This window comes from Triturus cristatus, chromosome 3_1, assembly GCF_964204655.1.
Source record: "Triturus cristatus chromosome 3_1, aTriCri1.1, whole genome shotgun sequence".
Lineage (NCBI taxonomy): Eukaryota > Metazoa > Chordata > Amphibia > Caudata > Salamandridae > Triturus > Triturus cristatus.
The window spans coordinates 970,562,890-970,581,240 of NC_140583.1; the positions used below are offsets into that span (position 1 = coordinate 970,562,890).

The 18,351-nt window shown below is 43.6% G+C and overlaps 1 protein-coding gene across 3 annotated transcripts in view; it reads left to right on the top strand.

Moving 5' to 3' along the window:
* The window catches only part of SYTL1 (synaptotagmin like 1), a 329,086-nt gene that overhangs the window by 257,147 nt on the left and 53,588 nt on the right, over positions 1 to 18,351 (top strand). For all 3 annotated transcript variants that reach the window (XM_085645622.1, XM_085645621.1, XM_085645623.1), the window contains exons 7-10: positions 6,516 to 6,670; positions 10,118 to 10,240; positions 15,013 to 15,179; positions 16,870 to 16,972. In XM_085645622.1, the coding sequence (XP_085501748.1) occupies positions 6,516 to 6,670; positions 10,118 to 10,240; positions 15,013 to 15,179; positions 16,870 to 16,972 (548 nt within the window). The remainder of the gene's footprint in view (positions 1 to 6,515; positions 6,671 to 10,117; positions 10,241 to 15,012; positions 15,180 to 16,869; positions 16,973 to 18,351) is intronic.

An 18,351-nucleotide genomic window follows, 5' to 3' on the forward strand; every position in this document is an offset into this window, starting at 1 on the left:
TCAATACAGCATGCCTCGCAAAGACGCGCTTGCGCTGCCCAGGCTCGACCTAAATAAACCTCACACTTCAATATAATACACAAAAGTCTAATATCTTAATGGCATACTATAATTGTATTAAAACATTGGCATATCTTCACACAAATGCAAAACTGAAGCAAAAAGATTGCTAAGTGAGGGTTAGTAAATGTTGGCTGTAGCCAGTGTCCTCAATTTCTTTTTTGTTTTCTGACATATCTTTTTGTTTGCCAGCTGCCTAAATCTTTCTTAAAACGTCTTTCATTTACGTTCTCATTTATTCATTTTATACATAAGCACTTTACTTAAGCACTTTCATATTGCTAATAGCACAAAATCTAGCAGGGTTAAACATTTTTCCTACCAATAGAAGAGAAATCATAATGTAGGAAAATGAACAGAAAAAATAACTTTAGTAGGTGATATTTCAAAAGAAAGTGAAAAGTGTGCACGAGGCAGAGATGATTTCAAACAGAGCCCAAAATAAGGTTCTAATCTTATGAAGCTTCAAAGATAAAAGGAAGGTGGTGACAAGAAAAGATGAAGGTTAAGAAGGGATGGGGAAGCAGATGTCAGGGGACAGTAGTAGGTGTGGAGCAGTACCAAAGAACATTTGAAAGAAAGGGCAATGTCATTTGAGATTTATGCAGACAAAGCAAAATTGGGGAAAATACACTGATTTAGATAAGATTGTAAGGGACTTAGATAGAAATGGGGAGTTCAAGGTGGAAGGAATAGCTGGGATGAAGATTTACTGGTAGCACGGTGCAGGCTGAACCATTAAGCAGAGTTGATAGAGAAGCAGCCATCAAACCTTAAGAGAACTGAAGTGAGGTTTAGAAATCTGTTGCAGTTCTGGACACAACTTCGCATCCATAAACTGCTGTTCCGAAATAGAAATATCTCCTTACACAGGAGATTGTAAGGCAGTTTATGATCTACGCTGCCTCCATGGCATTGTGATGAATTTCTGCTGTCACACTTAGATGTCATGCACTTTTTAAGGTTTGGCCGATCAGAGAGCAACTGTCTGCTTGCCTAAGACGTATTGCAGGGGCGTATCACAGGCCTCCTGTGATGTGGGGGGGATGGGTGTCGAACTACAAGGGTCCCACTCAGCACAGTACTCAGGCCTGAGAGCTTGGGATTAAATCCAGAGCGGTGGCCCCCTCAACTTTCATTACCCCACTGACGTATTGTCAGCTTACATTGGATTTAGAGCCTGCCCACTGCTTATCATTAGCTCGTTTTATTGGCCCTCTCATTTGCTTTCTTCTTGTTTGCTAGCTTGTGTGGACTTTCCTTCTTCGACTTGTGTTTGTACCTCCCCTGAAACGTGAATGTATCACTTGTGTCCTTCCACTGCAAGGCATGCAGTAATTGCTCTGTGGTGTTCTGTGGCGTTTGAACACACCTACCACTTTTTTATTGGTAGCCTGGTCAGCACCTTGTGCCTGGTTTGTCCGCCCTGGCAACTGACCGCGCTACATGGATCATTTCACTAGTGGCCGCATGTTGTGTTTCAGTGCACTACTTTTTCTTTCGCCCTCTCCTCGCAGATCGCTTGTTTTTGTTTCCTGCGCCTGTCATAAGCACCTCGCTGTGTGGGAGCAAAATTAATTACATTCATTACAGAGCACCATCCTATTTAGAGGGGACGGCAGCGTCTCATTATGCGGGGATGTTATTAACTTGTGCGTTTTATAGGTCTCGCCTGGCCCAGCGCATGCGCTGGTCTGGCGATACTTTATGTGAGGGGGCTTAAAAAAATGCTGCCATGGCCAGCCTAGAGCTACAGTGCATGTGCGCGGGCGCGCGCTTACGAGCAGAGGCTTTCCTCCTCATGCTCATTAAGCGCATCGCTCGCCGCGCTTGATCGCACTTTCACGGCCGCGCGTTTACGATCGCACGGCCAATGCTTGTTTTTTTTTGCATCTTTTATATAGCGCGAACTCGACCCTAAGGCATTGGAGCGCTGCACATTTATGTATGACTGCCATCTTGGGATGGGATCTTTCTAGTTTCAAAAGAAACAGTCATTATTTCATGCATATTTTGCTATCTGTGAAGTTGACATCCATTTTGGAAGTGAATACCTTTTGCCATCAGTAGCTCCGGGTCCGAATTTGGTAGTCGTTTGAAGTAAAAATGTGTGTATTTTCACACGTTACTCATTCAGCACTGCCATCTGTGCTAGACAAGCACAAACAGTGCTACGACGCTGTGTAACTGTTGGATCACAAACTTCGCTTGAACTTGGTATCTGTCTGCAGCCACAGAGCAGAAACAGAACTGTCAACTTTCGCAGGTTCTTCTTTGACTTCGTGCATCTGTAGTGGAACTGGGATTTGAGCGAGGTTGGTCCGGGTATTTACTTTCAGTTGTGAGTCTTCAGTATTTGGGAATGTCGGGCAGCTATTCCGTGCATGTTCATCTAAATGTGCATTTTCAGTGAGGGGAAGCCTTCTCAGTGAATTTACTTACTGGTTATCATTTACAGAGGGAGGGGCTTTTGCAGGTGTGCAACTATGGTTTTGCATTTTCATCGGGGTAGGCTGTCTTTCTAGTAACTGACGTTTTTCTGGAATGTTTACTGTGGTTGTTGATTTGATGGTGGGCGCTTGCTTTGCACATCTCGAGCGCAGGGAGTTCCTGTTATAGAAATGTACTTTTTCTATAGATTGACAATAATACAGGCGCATCGGCTAAACTCCGGTCCCCTACACTATCCCGGGCGCCGCGCTATTAGTGCCTGCATGTTTGGTTACAGTATGTAATCAGCTCTTAAACCGCACTATTAAAATAGACTGCCTTTTCAATTAGAGGCGTCTTGAGCACAGCAGTCAATTACCCTAATGAAGATGCGTTCTGTTTTCACTATTTTATGACCGAAAGAGCTCAGCGTTCTCACTAGACGTGATTAGTAGGCGCTGCACTAAAAGGGCGTGCACGAGTCGGCGCTGCACAAAATGCACGTTTACACGAGGGAATTTAAGTGCAGGGCTCTTAAATAAATTGATCGCGAGGCTCGTGCGCTTAAAACAACTTCCTTGGGGTCATCAGGGCGCAGTCAGGTAAGAGCTGCACTGCACGCAGTCACAGAACAGCGCAGAGAGGCCCTCGTTCTCGGAGACCCGCACTTACACGCGGGTGACTGGCCTTTTATTGGCTCCTTCAAAGGCTGCGCAATGATTTTAATTACGAGATCTTTCATCTCACCGATTCAGAAACGCTAAGTACCTTTTCACGGCAAACCTCAATGCTCGTGCTAGGGGAGCGCGCGCAGGCACCTGCATTGTGCGCGCATTACGGCCCCCATTCTTTCGTCTATTGTTTTCCCACACCATCTGTCCCCCGCTCACCCCGCCTGCACCCCGACAGACTGCCTGACTTTCCCAAGCGTCTGAGTCCCTCTGTCTGTCTCTTCCTCTCTGTGTGATTGAAGTCTTTCTTTCTTTCTTTCTTCCTTTCTTTCTTTATTTCCTTCTTTCATTCTTCCTTCTTTCTTCCTTCCTTCTTTCCCTCCGTCTTCCTTTCTTTATATGACCATTTATCTCGTTACTTCACTTTCAACCTTCATTGTTTTGCATTTTTCTTTCTCACTCTCCCTTTTCTTTAATTGTCACGTAGACTTTATTTCTTAATTTCGTTGTGTTTGTGCCTGTTCGCATTATGCAGCTTCTCACTCGCCCCCACCAAAAAGCCATAAAGATTCAGTGTAGCTATGGGGAAGGGCAGAGGACTCCCTTTTGCCTCTGTACTCAAGAACCCAACTTTGCACACGATTTGCGCTGTTTTCCCTGAAAGTGCACAGTTTGTCGTCCCCCGTCTGGCCTCAAGAGGCCTCTCCCACTGCGTACTTCATGCACAGGTAAAGAGCGGGACAGCACTCGAGGCAGCCCTGTTGCGAGCTTGGGATGCCTTATGCTGCTTTCCCGCCTTTCCACGACTGGAACGTAAATTCCACACCATATCTGAGAAGCACTCTGAAGGTTATGACATGTACACTGGTGAGAACACGAGAATGGAATCGTCCGTTCGCTTCTGCACCGTAACGAATAAAGGGGCATATTATCAAGGCAGGCGATAAAATTATCGCCGCTTTAGTGGCAGAAAACTGCCGCAAAAGCAGCGATAATGGGCTTGATAATATGCTCTATGGAATTCCAATTCAAGCTATTTATATCAGAAGCCAGAGTCCGGTAAACTGCCTAGCTGTTGTTTTTTAATGTATTTTCAGTCAATTAGCTGAGCAGTGGCACACATTACTACCCCTTCCCCTCAATTCTCTGATTGTTTCTCTCTCCACGTTTTGCCCCTAACGACAAATTATCAGCGCTATTAATTGCAAAACAGCTGCCAGCCGGAGCGGAGGGAACAGACAACTTGCCAAATACACTCATGGCTCATGTAAATGCAGGCATCCTTTTATGCACCTAGTACACCCCGTTTTCCACAGCCTTTACTGCTAGGGACGGAGAATCTCTTCACATTCTCAGCCCTGCTGAACTAATAAAAAATGCACATTCCCATCTCTGCTGCCCTGTGGGGCAAAAATAAACATCACACAGGCACACGTGTGCGCACAAACACATAGGCAAACTTGCAGACACAGACATGTCTGTAGGGACACACCTTGCAGACCTGCCAGGGAGGTTTTCTAAAATCCTTGCACCAAATAAGCAACAACTATCACTTCGTTGTATATAATATTGAAAATGCTACTCGCTGTTGTGTGCGAGGTTGTGGCTAAGGCTAGAGCAGCCAACCTTCGAGCTGAGAAAACAGCTTCAAGCCGGACGTCCTGTGATTCAAAAAATGAATATATCCTTGAGTAATGTAACTGGTGCTCAGGTAAAACCCCCCAAGTTTGCGCTATATAAAACTGAAAAACGAGTCTCTTTGAAGTTACTTCTAAGGCAGTGACGGGCTGTACTATTGCAGGATTAAGGTTTTCTTTTCACCCTGAGGTTAAAAATAGAGAGCCCGATAGGGACCCGTCTCAGCACCTGATTTTAAAAACTGCTGATGCTGAGCACCGGCAGGACCCGGCCCACTTAAGGCCCTGCTGTTGTAGTATGCAAAAAAACTTTCATTGTATGTGTTTTCCTATTTTAAAAATGTTTTGTTTTGGTTCAAGATATTGTTGTATTCAGATGGGAGCGTGAACCTTGAGAGATTCCAAAGAAACATCAGTGAGCTGAGCTGAGCTGGCAGCAAAGGAAGGGGGAGGGGACCCCGTAGTTAGGGGCAAATTTAGGTCGAGCCTAGAGTCAGCACGCATGCACTGCGAGGCATGCTATATTCTCTGAGGTTTGACCACACCAACTCAGCTAACAAACATTGGCAAAACCAATAGCTCTAGCTAAACACATAATGTTCCAAAGGCGAGACCTATTGTCTATGCCAATGCTTGTATTTTTTGGTTAAGCACATTTTTCAACTGTCTCCCTTGTGTACTTCTCCTCCCCCTCTGCTGCACTCTGTGTTGTGTTGCTCTGTCTCAGTGGTGTGCTTCTCAGCTACCACCCTTGCGGCGTTGCTGTCTCGCCTGCGTGCTTCTCCCAACGTGCCTATTTTGCTCTTTCTCTCTCCCTCCCGGTTGCTTTTTCCCCTGCCGTCTGTGTTGCTCTATCTCATACCCTCAGTGTCACCTGCCCCTACTTGCGGCCTCCGTGTTGCTTTCCCCAACCCACGCTCTCCTTGTGTTTTTTCCACGCCCGCCCTGCTTCATCTCTGTGTTCTTTCCCGCACATTACAAAAAAAAGCACTTTTGTTGATTTTTTTCTTTTTCTTTACAATCCAAAATCAGATCAGTAATTAAAATAAAACAAGAGCTTGCATCAATTTGTACTTGCATACATGTTTGATGCGTGTGCCTACAAAATGAGGTAGCTGGTCGCATCCTAGGCTTTTTTAAAATTCATCTTTAGTCATGCTGCACAGCGTCAGGGATGCTCTACAGCATTGCTAAAAACCATTGGCAAAGCCTATATGATCTGAAGGTTAGAGCTATTGACTCTGCCAATGCATTAAATGGCAATAGCCTCCTGTGAGTTAAAAAAAAAAACAGGTTAAGCAGAGTACAATTTCGCTCATGTTTGCATTAATGTTTGCGTAAATGGCTAGTTTAAAGACCCAGAAAACCCAACTTAGTATGGCTATTTGTTCGGTCATTTTTCAATGGTATTGAAAGTACTGTTCTAGATAATGATTTTTAATCACAAAATCGAATCAAAATGCTTCTGAAGCAATGTATTAAAGTAAATAGCATGTACCAGTCTCCCGTCTCCTAGTGGGTATGTTACATCCTCCGGAGTATGGCACTACGAAGGGGAGCAATTTTCTGGGTCCCTCTTGGGGATAAGATGGTCTCACTTGATTTTATTTGGGGGGAGGGGTTTTCTTCATCCTATATATCTGTGCTTTGGTGTCCACTCCTTTCTATTAACTCAAAGCCCAGTGAAGTATTCAAGTACCTTATGTTTTCTTTGCAGAAGCCAGTCTTGAGAATCAGGGCCCGGCGCAGCCTCAAACAGAAGTGGGAGCCCCAGATCCAGAAGAGGAGTTAGCCCCACCCCTCCCTCCAAAAGATGGCAGGGAGCAGGAGATGGAGGAGGTCATCTTATCACCTGTCATCATCACAGTACAGGTGAGTGCAGAGGACCGTGCCAGTACCACCTACCTCCTATAGGAGTCACCTGTGTCCTGTGAGAGACACCAACCTCTTGTGAAACTACTATCGCCTGTAAGAAATCTCCTGTCAGAGCCATGTATTTCCTATTACAGGCCATTATCTCTGTGGTAGCTATGTAGGTCCTGTGAGAACCACATACTTCAATATCACATATCTCTAGTGCAAACCCTGTGCCAGCTACCTACCTCCTGTGTCATACACATATGTCATATGAGAGTGGTTGCCTCCTCAGAGAGTTGGGTACCTCCTGTGAGAGCCACCTATATTTCGTAATAGTCACCTACCTCCTATGAGAGAATTGAACCTCCTATGAGAACCACTTATCTCCTAGAAGAACGTCTTACCTCCTGTGAGAGCCTTTGAACTCCTGTGAGGAATACATGCAATGCAAATACAAATGTTAAAAACGTGAATATGAATATAACAGCATAGTCACTATGGGACTCCACTATCTTCTGTGATAGACACCTAGGGGCATATTTATTAAAAACATAGTGCAGCGCATTACGCTGCCTTGCTGCGCTGCATGATTGGGAACGGGCAGGAAAGCCCCGTACGTAACTTTATACGGCGCACTCCTGTCACTTCCCGACACTGGCACACAATGTGCTGCCTAGCACAAACGTAGGCACCCTTGCACTGCCTGCATTGTTAGGAAGATCGTTTTTGTGGAGGAAAGGAAACCTTCCTGCACAAAAACAATCCCCTGAGGTATTTTTCTTTTTCTATGTGTGCTGCATTCTGCAGCACACATAGAGGAAAAAACTAGGAGAAATAGATATTTCTCGTCGTTACACCTCCCGTGGGGAACAATAGCATTTTGAGGTATTCTCAGGTCTACCAGTAATTGTAAGTCGGGGAAAACGTCAAAATCCATTGGTGCTGCGTGGGAATACCCCCACTCCACCCATGGAACGCCTCCCTGGGGCAGAGTAATTGCTGCGTTGTGTTACTCTAGATTTGTCAAGTTAGGCAAGGTGACCTTACGTGGCTTTTTTTTTTTGTTTTGTTTTTTTAATTCCTCATATACCAATGCGGGCATTCTAGGTGGAGAATCCCGCCCTCTCTCCTCTTCCCAAGTTGTTCCAAAGGATGTGGGGTAATGCCATAGATCCAGACGGTAACATGTTATTGGATCTTTGGGCGAAGTCTTTCACTATGCTCCACACGGTGGTCAAGTCGGCCCCTCATAAAAGAAATCGCCTTTTTACATTGTACAGAGTGTATATATCACCAAAAAAACTAGTTAAAATCACAAGCCTAGAACATTATTGTCCTAGATGCAAATTGTTGGCCGCTGGCGATCTGCACATGTTTGTAGAATGTCCAATGTTAAAGAATTATTGGCTTAAAATACAAAGCTTCTTGGCTGAGGTACTTGACACACAATTAGTGGTTACTACTGGGATGATCATGTTTGGATTGACTACACATTTCCATGTTAACGATCTGGCTTCCAAATTTATTTTCTATGTTATCATCCTGGCAAGACGAGAAATTTGTAGGGCCTGGAAAAATGTAAATGCCCCCAATTTCTCAGAGTGTCTGAAATACCTCATATATATCAGTGAATTCGATATGGCCTGTGATAGCACAAGTTACGATAAGATGTGGGCGGCTCTTGTGGCATGGCGGAACAGATGAGAGTATTCCAATGATTTCACCTGGGCACTGTTGGTTCTTTGTCTCCAAACCATAGAAGGGCAAAGCGGATAGAATGGAATGGAGTGGAGGAAGAAAACAGTCGTTACTAGAGTGGTGTTTTCCCTCCCATCTCTCCTCGGACCTTAAACATCATGACTGGAACAACCTGACCTTGCGTGGCTTGATAAATATAACTGAAGAGTTCCGTCGATCTTGCAATCCATTGCATGGCGCAAAGGCGAACCAACTTTTTAATAAATATGCCCCTGCTTCTTTGGTATGTATACCTGTGAGAGCCATGTACTTCCAGTGAGGAACACATACGGTGTCATTCAAATGGTACAAGTGTTCTGTAAAAACAAACAAAACATAGTTCCTGTGAGATCCACTTCTGGGAGCTCTTTACCTTCCGTTGGAGTGGTCAGGAACTTCTTGTGAGAGCAATGCAAGGCATGTAACTCTTTCTGTTGCGTCAGGTCACCCATCCTTAAGCACAAAATACTTGCACTCGCCTTGGAGTGCCTTATTTTTTACACATGTTCCAGTTGTGACTGTTTCCTATTTTGTAGAAGTCTCTCAACAGCGAACTTCTACAACAAGAGTACCTGCTTGGTTCTGAGTTCTGCTACTCTTCAGTTAAAGATATTACATCTCTCTTGAGAAGTGCAGGTAGACTCCCTCTCAAAATGAACTAGCATTTGCAATACAATAGTACTTGCATCAGTGAAACTCTGAGCTATTGGTGTTCCAAATTATGTTTGTTATTTTGTTTCCTGTCAAAAAATATCTCTGTAGTAGCATAACTAATAAAAGATATTACAAGAAGCCAGGAAAGGGTGCAGTACCACAGGCTGTAACTAGGTTTCTCTATGGAGTTGTAAAGGGACCTCTATTAGCCATATACCGTACTGCACCCTTAATGCAATTATAAAGAGAAAGATTGCAGTTGAGCATACGTTTCCATTTGTTTTTATTGGAAGTGTGATTTGCTATTTTGCATTTTATAAATGCACCAGTTATTTTTTGATTTCTGTTTGTGAATCCAGCTAAATAAACTTTAATGTTGCATTTTTAAAACCCAAGCTAACAAAAATCTCACTTTGAATAAAAACAAATCGAAACTTATGCTCAGCTAAATTATTTCTGTTCATAATTACATTAAGGGTGCAGTACCTTATGTGGCTATAGAGGTCTGTTTACAACTCCGCAGGGACACCTAGTAACAGCCTGTGATACTGCACCCTTTCCTTACTTCGTGTAGTTTCTTTAATAGTTTTGCATCGCTAAGACTGGATTTAATTTTCTTATAATGAGCTGATTTACTCATTTTACATGTGAATAAAGTCACATGTAACAGGAGCAGTCCTCATGGGAGGTTAGAACAGTAGAAAAGGAGGGACTAAGGAAGGTCTACTAAAGACATTAATCAAAGAAAGAAAAGCATTTCCTAAAGACAGTTAAAGGAGCAAATTAAAACAAAGGCCATAGCTTATAGCCCATATCCTGAGTACAGCATATCTCAAAGAGACAGCGCAAGCGCTGCCTAGGCAAGACCTACAGCGTGTCAGTACTTGGTACTGGCCCATTTAAAGCACTGCTCCTAGTTAAATTATGCAGGTGTCACAAGTGCTTTGACTCACTTATATCCTCATCTTCTGTTTTGGAACCAGATTCGAATATTATGGTCTTATGTTTTGCATGAGTGCCCTAAAATTGTGCTGCCTGTTTGAAGTTCTGTCTTTTTTCTTCTAATCACAGAGTGACGAAGAACTTGACAACGAGAAGAGGAGCTCGCTCACCCCGAAGAACAACAACGCCCTTAACACACACCACATCCCACTGAAAACCAGCTCCTCAATGAGGAGCCTGGGCTCCACCACGGTATGTGGGCAGTGTAAGTGGGGTGAGCCTGGGGACCTGGATTGATGAGATCGAGCGTATTTGGGACTATGAGGATCTGGGTTATAATACATATATGAAGTTACTATGAGGGTTCCTAGTGCGGGCAAGGGCACTCGTAAAGTCTGCACGACTGGAGTTAATGTTACCGGGGTTCACAGTAACTCCAAGGGGTGAGGAGTTAGCGGGTGGTCTGAGTAGAACTCTGAATTTCCACAGAGAAGTGGGGAATTACCACATAAATCAGTAATTCCAGGTCCGGTTAACTCGTTAGTTCCCCATTCCTTCAGCTCTCTCCATTTCCTTTGAAAATGTCGTCTGTTTTGAAAATCCGAAACTCTGGGTGAACAAGGCAGATGTTTCCACTGATTATGAGTTTAGTCCTCTGGAATAAGGACTAAGGAATGCAATAGCTCCATGTGCCATTTCCCCAAGAAAGTCTCTGCAGGAAATAGCCCATGCAAAACCCAGGTCAAAGCGGAATGGGTGTCTTATTTGAAATATGCTTAGGGCCATATTTATCAAGGGTTGCGTCGCTTTTGCACCATGTTGCGTGGTGCAAAAGCAACGCAACCCTTGAAATGCAATTTATGAAGCCACGCAAGGCCACCTTGCGTGGCCCTGAATAACTTGATAAATCACAGTGGAAATCGCTGCATAGAGGCGATCCATGAATGGTGGTTACCATGCAAAACCCATGGACTTTGGCGCATTTCATAGATTTACCATTACTGGTAGATCTGGGAATGTTCCGAAATGGTACTCCTTCCCAGGGAAGGCATAACAAGGAGCAATATGTTCATTTCTCCTAATTGTTTCCTCTTTCTATGTGTGCTGCAGGAAATGCCTCAGGATTGTTTTTGTGCAGAAAGGTCCCCCTTCCTACACAAAAACAATCCTCCTTACAACGTAGGCACACTTGCACCATGGTGCAAGAGTACCTGCATTGGCGCTAGACAGCACATTGTGCGCCAGCGCTGGGAAAATGCATAATGCGCCTTATTGTGATAAATACAGCGCATTCCTGCCCTCTTCCTGTAAATCAGTGCAGCAAGGTGACTTGCTGTGCTGCATTCATTTTGATAAATATGGCCCACAATGTGTAAAACAGGACGCCAAGACCATTTGCTCCGATTTTACCTTAGGATCTGCTCCCAGAATGAGGGTGCAAGAGACCCAGAGAAATTGACACACTTACAGAGAGAAAGTTAAACAGTGAGCGTTCCAGAGCTGGACAGACAGCTTATTTCTCTGTTCCTCTAACACCTTGTCTAACACACAGAGATAGAGGGATGCAAGCTAGATAAGAGAAATGTGGAGTCAAATGGAGATAGGATTTTCTTTTCCATTGATCTCTGTTGTTAAGTCATCTTCATAGTACTAAACGAAAAGATTTGTTCTAATAGTAACTGTGTCTCAGAGAATTATGGCACATATTCGTTGGTCTATGAAGGGTGAACGGTAGAGTTATCCCCAAATGGAATTGCATCTGTAGGTGGCAGGTTATTCACCTGCAGAGCTTTCTAGCCACCAGTTCCGTTGTCCGCGCACTGACTGGTGTTCTATTATGTTGCACATGTTTATTATGTCAGCTTTATTAGGGGTGAGATGTATGTGATTGTTAAAGGCAAATCCCCTGACTTCTGGAGCAAGTGCTAAATCCAAAGCAGCCCAATGTTGGAATTTCCTCCATCAAAGGGAAATCAAGCTCCTAGAGGATCATTTAAGATTTGGCAGAACAGAAGCCACACCACAAATTGGAGGATCTCCCACCCCACTAAACCCACGGTTCCCCCACTTCCGTTCGGAATGTGGGAGCCACCACATTTTCAGTGGTGGGGCTTCAGCTGGTTCTGTCATGGGAAATGTTTAGCCAGTAGCCCATCCATCACAGAGCTACTAGCGATGCACATCATTAGAAAGTCTGTCCTCTTTGGGACAAGCCTTCCAAAATTAATTTCTCCTACCCTGGTTAGCCATGCCTGACTTGGTGAGAAAAAGAATGCACTCAACCACAAAATGCAGGGAGAAAACTGCTTTTGGGGGTTCTTTCAGTAAAACAAAAAGGTAGGACAAGTGGGCCACCATGAAATGGAGGCCCACCTGGCATCAGATATTTTGATGAAGGTGCATCAATGGAGACACTTAAATTGAAAATAGCCAGTTGAATTGATCTGCAGGTCAAATTTGCCATGCAGGCGACACTGCAGTAGCATAGTCGGGGCCACTGTTGCCATTAAGTAGCTAACTTGCTAACCAATAAGTGAACCTCTTGGTTTGTGACTTCCTTGAACAACATTTTCTGCATTTCCCACTGCATTCCTGAGTTCTGTTGGGAACTAGTCTTTAGTTACAGTTCTCCATTAGCTTTCACACTAGTTATCCGTATAGACCAGGATGGCATGCACCATTTTCTGTGGGTTGTATTAGAACAGGTCGACACATCTACAGCTCTTGGATTCTGCTTTGTAACTACAGAACTGAGAAACTGCAGGACTCCTACCTATGCAGGCCACATGTGGGTGAAATGCGTCGTTTAATTTCTGAAAGGCTGTGGCAGGGAGCAGATCTTAGAAATTGATTTCTAATATTTGAAGCAGAGAACGTTATGCCAGTGTTCAATGGTTGTATAAAAGTACAATTCCTGAAACTCAAGTAATTGTGAAAAAATATTGTGCTGGTAGTAGGTGTATGCCAAAAATATTTGCAAAACTCCGTTACAACAATAACAAACAACGTTCACGTGGGGTCGAATTCCACATAATGCTAATTAATCCATCATTGACCACAAGAGAAATTTCAGTCTCTGCATTGATCCGCACCCAAAATAAAATTTTGCAAACCTGTCACTATGATCTTCTGAAAAAAATTGGAAATTTACCAAATCCCTCTAAATTTGAGCAAATACTTGAAATTATATTCGTACTGTGAAAAATGACCCATTATCTAAAATGCAAATCAGGACAGGTGAAAGGCCAGACTATAACATTCCATCGAGGTATGATCCGTGGTGAATGATGGTTCCCACGGCTGTGGAGTGCAACCGCTGCAACTCCTGAACAACACCACGTTAAAGCCCTATTCAAGCTTCTTCTTGAAGTATGTGAAGGAAGACAGTGCCTTGATACTCTTGGCAATAAAACACAGTGTAAATGCTCCATTTGTGGTAGTTACGAGAAATACATGCATCTAATTTGCTCAAGCCACATACACTATTGCTCCAGTAATTGCTCCTCCTATTCACTGTTATATACAGCCTTGTTTCCGTAAACTATATATCAGTTACTCAATATGCTGATCATGGTTTTGATCCTCTAGATATACCCACCATGAGTCTTCCTGATCTCTACAGCTCTATGATCATCGTTCCCACTTACCACAAGACCACAAGCCATGATCATGACCGGGGCACCACATTGTGCTCTCCACTTCAAACCCTCCTACCATCTCTATTCCAACTCATTATGGGGCCTCTCTCATCCCAACCACCCACTAACCTCCCTGAGGTTGTTAGCTCACGGTATGTAGGAAACAATGTGATTCGTCTCCTACTGTTTATTTTTCCTCATCCCTTCTGCAGTGTAGTGGCACCATCATGATTCAATATCTAGTATACGTCTGCATAGTCCACAAGGAACGGAAGGCTTGAATTGGTTACCTTACCGTAATTGCCTTGCTATTATGACGTTCCAAGAATTGATCTGTTATCTATATTTTAGGCCTGGTCTATTTTGTCACCCTTAGCACATTTTCATGATCTCACTCCTGGGGACTGTACTCTATTTTATTCCTATACCTAGTGTATTATGACTTTTAGAACTTGTGTAACATCTCACTCTTATTGCTGGATAATATACCTTTCAAGACTGATCTAGAATGAATCTCACTTATGTGTAACTTTAAATCAAGCACTAGTCTGCTATCATGGCACTTGTGACCCTGGTTTGTTATTGCATCTTCCTGGGTGATAGTTCATTCCCCCTAGCAATGGTCTGCTATTGCTTTGCCCTAGTTTGCTTGTGTATTTCTCTTGACTATGGTCAACTGTTATATTATACTTAGCTCTGATCTGCTATTGCAGTAGTCATAGTGTTGGCCTTGTAGCGCATTATGTTTGGAGTGTGTTTTCAGCAATTTTTTTTGGTGCTGGTTTTCCTATTCCATTACCCTTTAACTGATCTTCTCCTACATAACTCTTGATGCTGGTCTTCAATGATGTTGTTTCTGGCACTGGTCTTCCTTTGTACCACTCTTGATGTTGGTCTTCTACCTCGTTTCTCTAGTCCTAATCTTCTTTTGCATTATTTGTGACACTGCGCTAATAGGATGCTACGTTTTTGCACCGGTCTTTTGTAGCATGATTCTTGTTCTCATCTTCCCACTCATCTTCTGTCTCATTACTCTTGCTACTGATCTTGTATCGCATTAACGTTGACACTGTTTTTGTATCGCATTACTGTTGGCACTGGTCTTCTGTCGCATTATTCTTGGTGTTGTTATTCTAATCAGTAACTCTAGACTCCAGTTTTCTACAGTGTTACTCTTGCCACTCATCTTCTATCTCATTGCTCTTTGCACTGATCTTCAGTTGCATTCTTTTGGTGCTGGTCTTCTGTAGCATTACTTCTAGCAGTAGAGCACAGTTTGCTTTTCCTTGTTGTGGGCTTGTATCCCTTCTGCTACCTTCAGCATTTGCTGTCTTTATCCATCCATGACCCCTCACCATAACGCAGCTGTCCTTTTCTCAAGTGCAGCTTAGTGGAAGTGTCATGAGCCTGTACAGTGACGGTGATTTTGGCAGTGTGGAGGTTCGCGGCTGCATCCAGTTCTCCCTGCAGTTTGATACGCGCAAGAAGGAACTGATGGTCATCATCATTCAGTGCAGGGACCTTGCTGAAGCAAAGAAGCAGAGATCCGACCCGTGAGTTCTGGGGAGATTATGATATGGTGCAAGGGGGTGGAAATCTTACCCCTGACTTATTGGGAGCCTCAAACTGGTAGTGGGCAGCAGAGATTCTAAGGGGCTCATTTATGAGCCCCTGCGTCACTTTTGCACCACCGGAGCGTCACTTTTTGTGACGCACCAGTGGCGTAAAACATGCGCCATGATGCGCCATATTTACAAAGTGACGCATCTACCTAGATGCGTCACTTTGTAAACCCCTGCGCTACATTATACCTGCGTCAGGTATAATGTATGCAGGGTGGGTGTTCCCACGTAAGCAAGCATCGTAGAAGTGACGCAGTGAAATCTACGAGATTTCACTGCGCCACTTCTAGGGTGCAAATGCGTCAATATCTTGTGCCTGCCTCACAGCAGGCGTAAGACTGACGCAGGCACTTTCACATGGGGCTTGCCCCATGTGAAAGGACACATTGCTGGAGTTGCGTCACTTTTGTGACACACTCCAGCAATGCGTCACTTTTGCGCCTACAGATACGTCAGAAATACTGACGTATCTGTGACTCCTTGCGACATGATGCGTCATACTGTAAATATGACGCATCATTGGAGTCGCAGGGAGGACGCAGTGAAAAGTGACGCATCACTGTTTTCACGCAGTGATGCGTCACTTTTCATAAATGAGGCCCAAAGTGTGAGTCCTTCGTGCATCTAATCTTCCCTTTAGCAGCAGAGGCCATTCCTGTGAGTCATTTGGTGCTTCTGCTCTGGTGACAGTGAAAAGAAATCCTACCTTTGAGATCTGGAGTGCTGCCAATCCTGTGTTAGGGAGCATAAGTCTGACACATTAGTAATGGAGAGATTACCACTTTATTAGAAAGCAGATGTTAGAACTGAATTTTCTTCTGTGTGTCTGGTCCATTTTTAGGGTAAGATGTCAGATTTGAAAATGATGAGGGGGCTCTGGTTCAGTGCTGGGGTGCACAGCACAGGCTGTGTGTTCTAGGCTGGGTCTATTCTGGTCTTATGTAGTAGAGTAGCAATTATTTAGGTCCTAGGATGGTTCTGACCCAAAATAAGGGTAAGGAAATTAATCTTGTAAGATGTGAGTGGGTTCTGCTCCTGTTTTGTTCTGAGCAAAGATCAGGTCTCCTAGATTTGATCTGATGTTAAGGAGCACTGCATTGACTGTGGGGTCAGTGTGGCTTTGAGTAATTACAATGTTGCAGTGGTCAGACTCTGGGTTCAGGGAGGGAGCAGGAATTGGTTCAGTGCATTACAGAGCTCTTCAGTCCTGTTCCAGGATTCAGCCCTGGAGTTGAGGGAGTAATAGTCAAATGGCAGCCCAATCCTTCCTCTAATCTCCAACCTTACTTCATTAACCTAAGACATGACCACTAAATCTCCCAGAAACAAGTGCAGTGTCTCTTGACTGTTGCAGTCTTCATTGTTATTATTGATAACACAGATATGTGCTTTACTTGGTACACATGTTGAATGTGGAGAGCAGCATAGATGTCCCCACAATGTTTCTCTCGTAAGCTGGTCTGCTAGATTTGGACACTCAAGGATCTGAGGGTATCGCTATAATGGTGTAACTTAGGTTAAAGTGTTGAAGACAGTGTGTAGCTTAATCTCTTCCAATGCACTTCTTCTCTTCTATGTTTGACCTGCATCTTGTCTTTTCTTCATCTTGCTTTCTCTCCAGCTATGTGAAGACCTACCTTTTGCCAGATAAGTCCTCTGCCAGTAAGCGGAAGACAGCTGTGAAAAAGAGATGTCTGGACCCGCTCTTTAATGAGACGCTCAAGGTGAGCCACCAGTCTTGTGCGAGGCCCTGAGAGATGTTGGTGATGGGTTGGGTTGGGATAGCTGCCTCTTCCACTTTCATGGTAGAATTTTAGAAATGATGACTTGACTCTTCTGAAGGAAGAAATGGAAGCTGCCAGCCTATAAGAGGCGTTACCCTCTTAGTGAACAGTTGTATTTCCCTACAGCCCAGGACACCTGTTTTTAAGGCCCACATATAGCATACACATTGGTCATTTTGACCTCTCGGTACCCATTAGCACCTGCGCGGAGTGAGCACAGTGAATGGGCGTGGCTAACAATTGTGCAACGGCTGAAGTCACAATGGGGCTCAATGATATAAGAAGTCCACTTCACCACAGTTATAACTATTTTTTTCACTACTTAACCTAGGAGAGGGAGAGTCCATTTTCATAATTTGTATTTGGGCCCATTGCACAGTTGCTTCACTATTGTTGGTAGAAGTCCACATTATTTATTGGTATCTTACTAGTTGAGCACAAATGGTGAGTGACCGCTTACTCATTTATTAGTACCTCAAAGGTTAAGCACAAAGCGTGAAAATTCAGACATAACCTATCAGCATTTGAGGAGGCAGGCAAACTAGCACAGGTGAGCACCTGAGAGGTTACTTTCGGTGGTGACCAAGCCCCCGAGCACTTCCTTTATTATGCATTGGATTGATATGTTTTGCAGTTTCTTACAGATTGCGACTCTTACACTCTCTCCCTGTGTCTAGACTCGCTGTTTGTCCCGACTCTGACTCCCCATGCATCCAGGCTCCTCATTTTGCCCAGATTCCCTCATAAGCTACTCAGTGTGCCCGGATTCGCTCATAATCTCCTTATGCACTGACTCCAGACTTATATTTATGCTGTCAAATCTCTGTGCCTTGATGTCTCCGTATGTGCTTACCGATGCACGTTATGGCTGCCTTGTATTTTGATTCCCAGTATGTCTTGACTCTGTTCATTTGCAAACCACCCATCTTGGACAAATGCATTGTCCAGATAACATTCACATGTTTCTTTAACCTTCTACATCGTCCCAACTCCTAACCTACCTTTACAGTGATTGTTTTAATTTTTATTGTGGCTTTTTTTTTAAATTAAAAAAAAATCTCTATTGCTTATTTTAAATGTTTCCTGTAATTTAATGTAATGCCTAACTTGGCATCTAAAGATAATTATTATACAATTATTTCAGTGTAATGGCCTAAAAACGTAAGATATTGAATCACATTTAAGTATTCAGGTTATTAATTTAACCCTATTATATATTTTTCAAAGTTGTAATTAAATGAGAAACTTTACCTTATCCTTTAAATGTTTGTAATTATTTGGAAATTATTAATATGAATTAACTACATCTTTCCATGAAA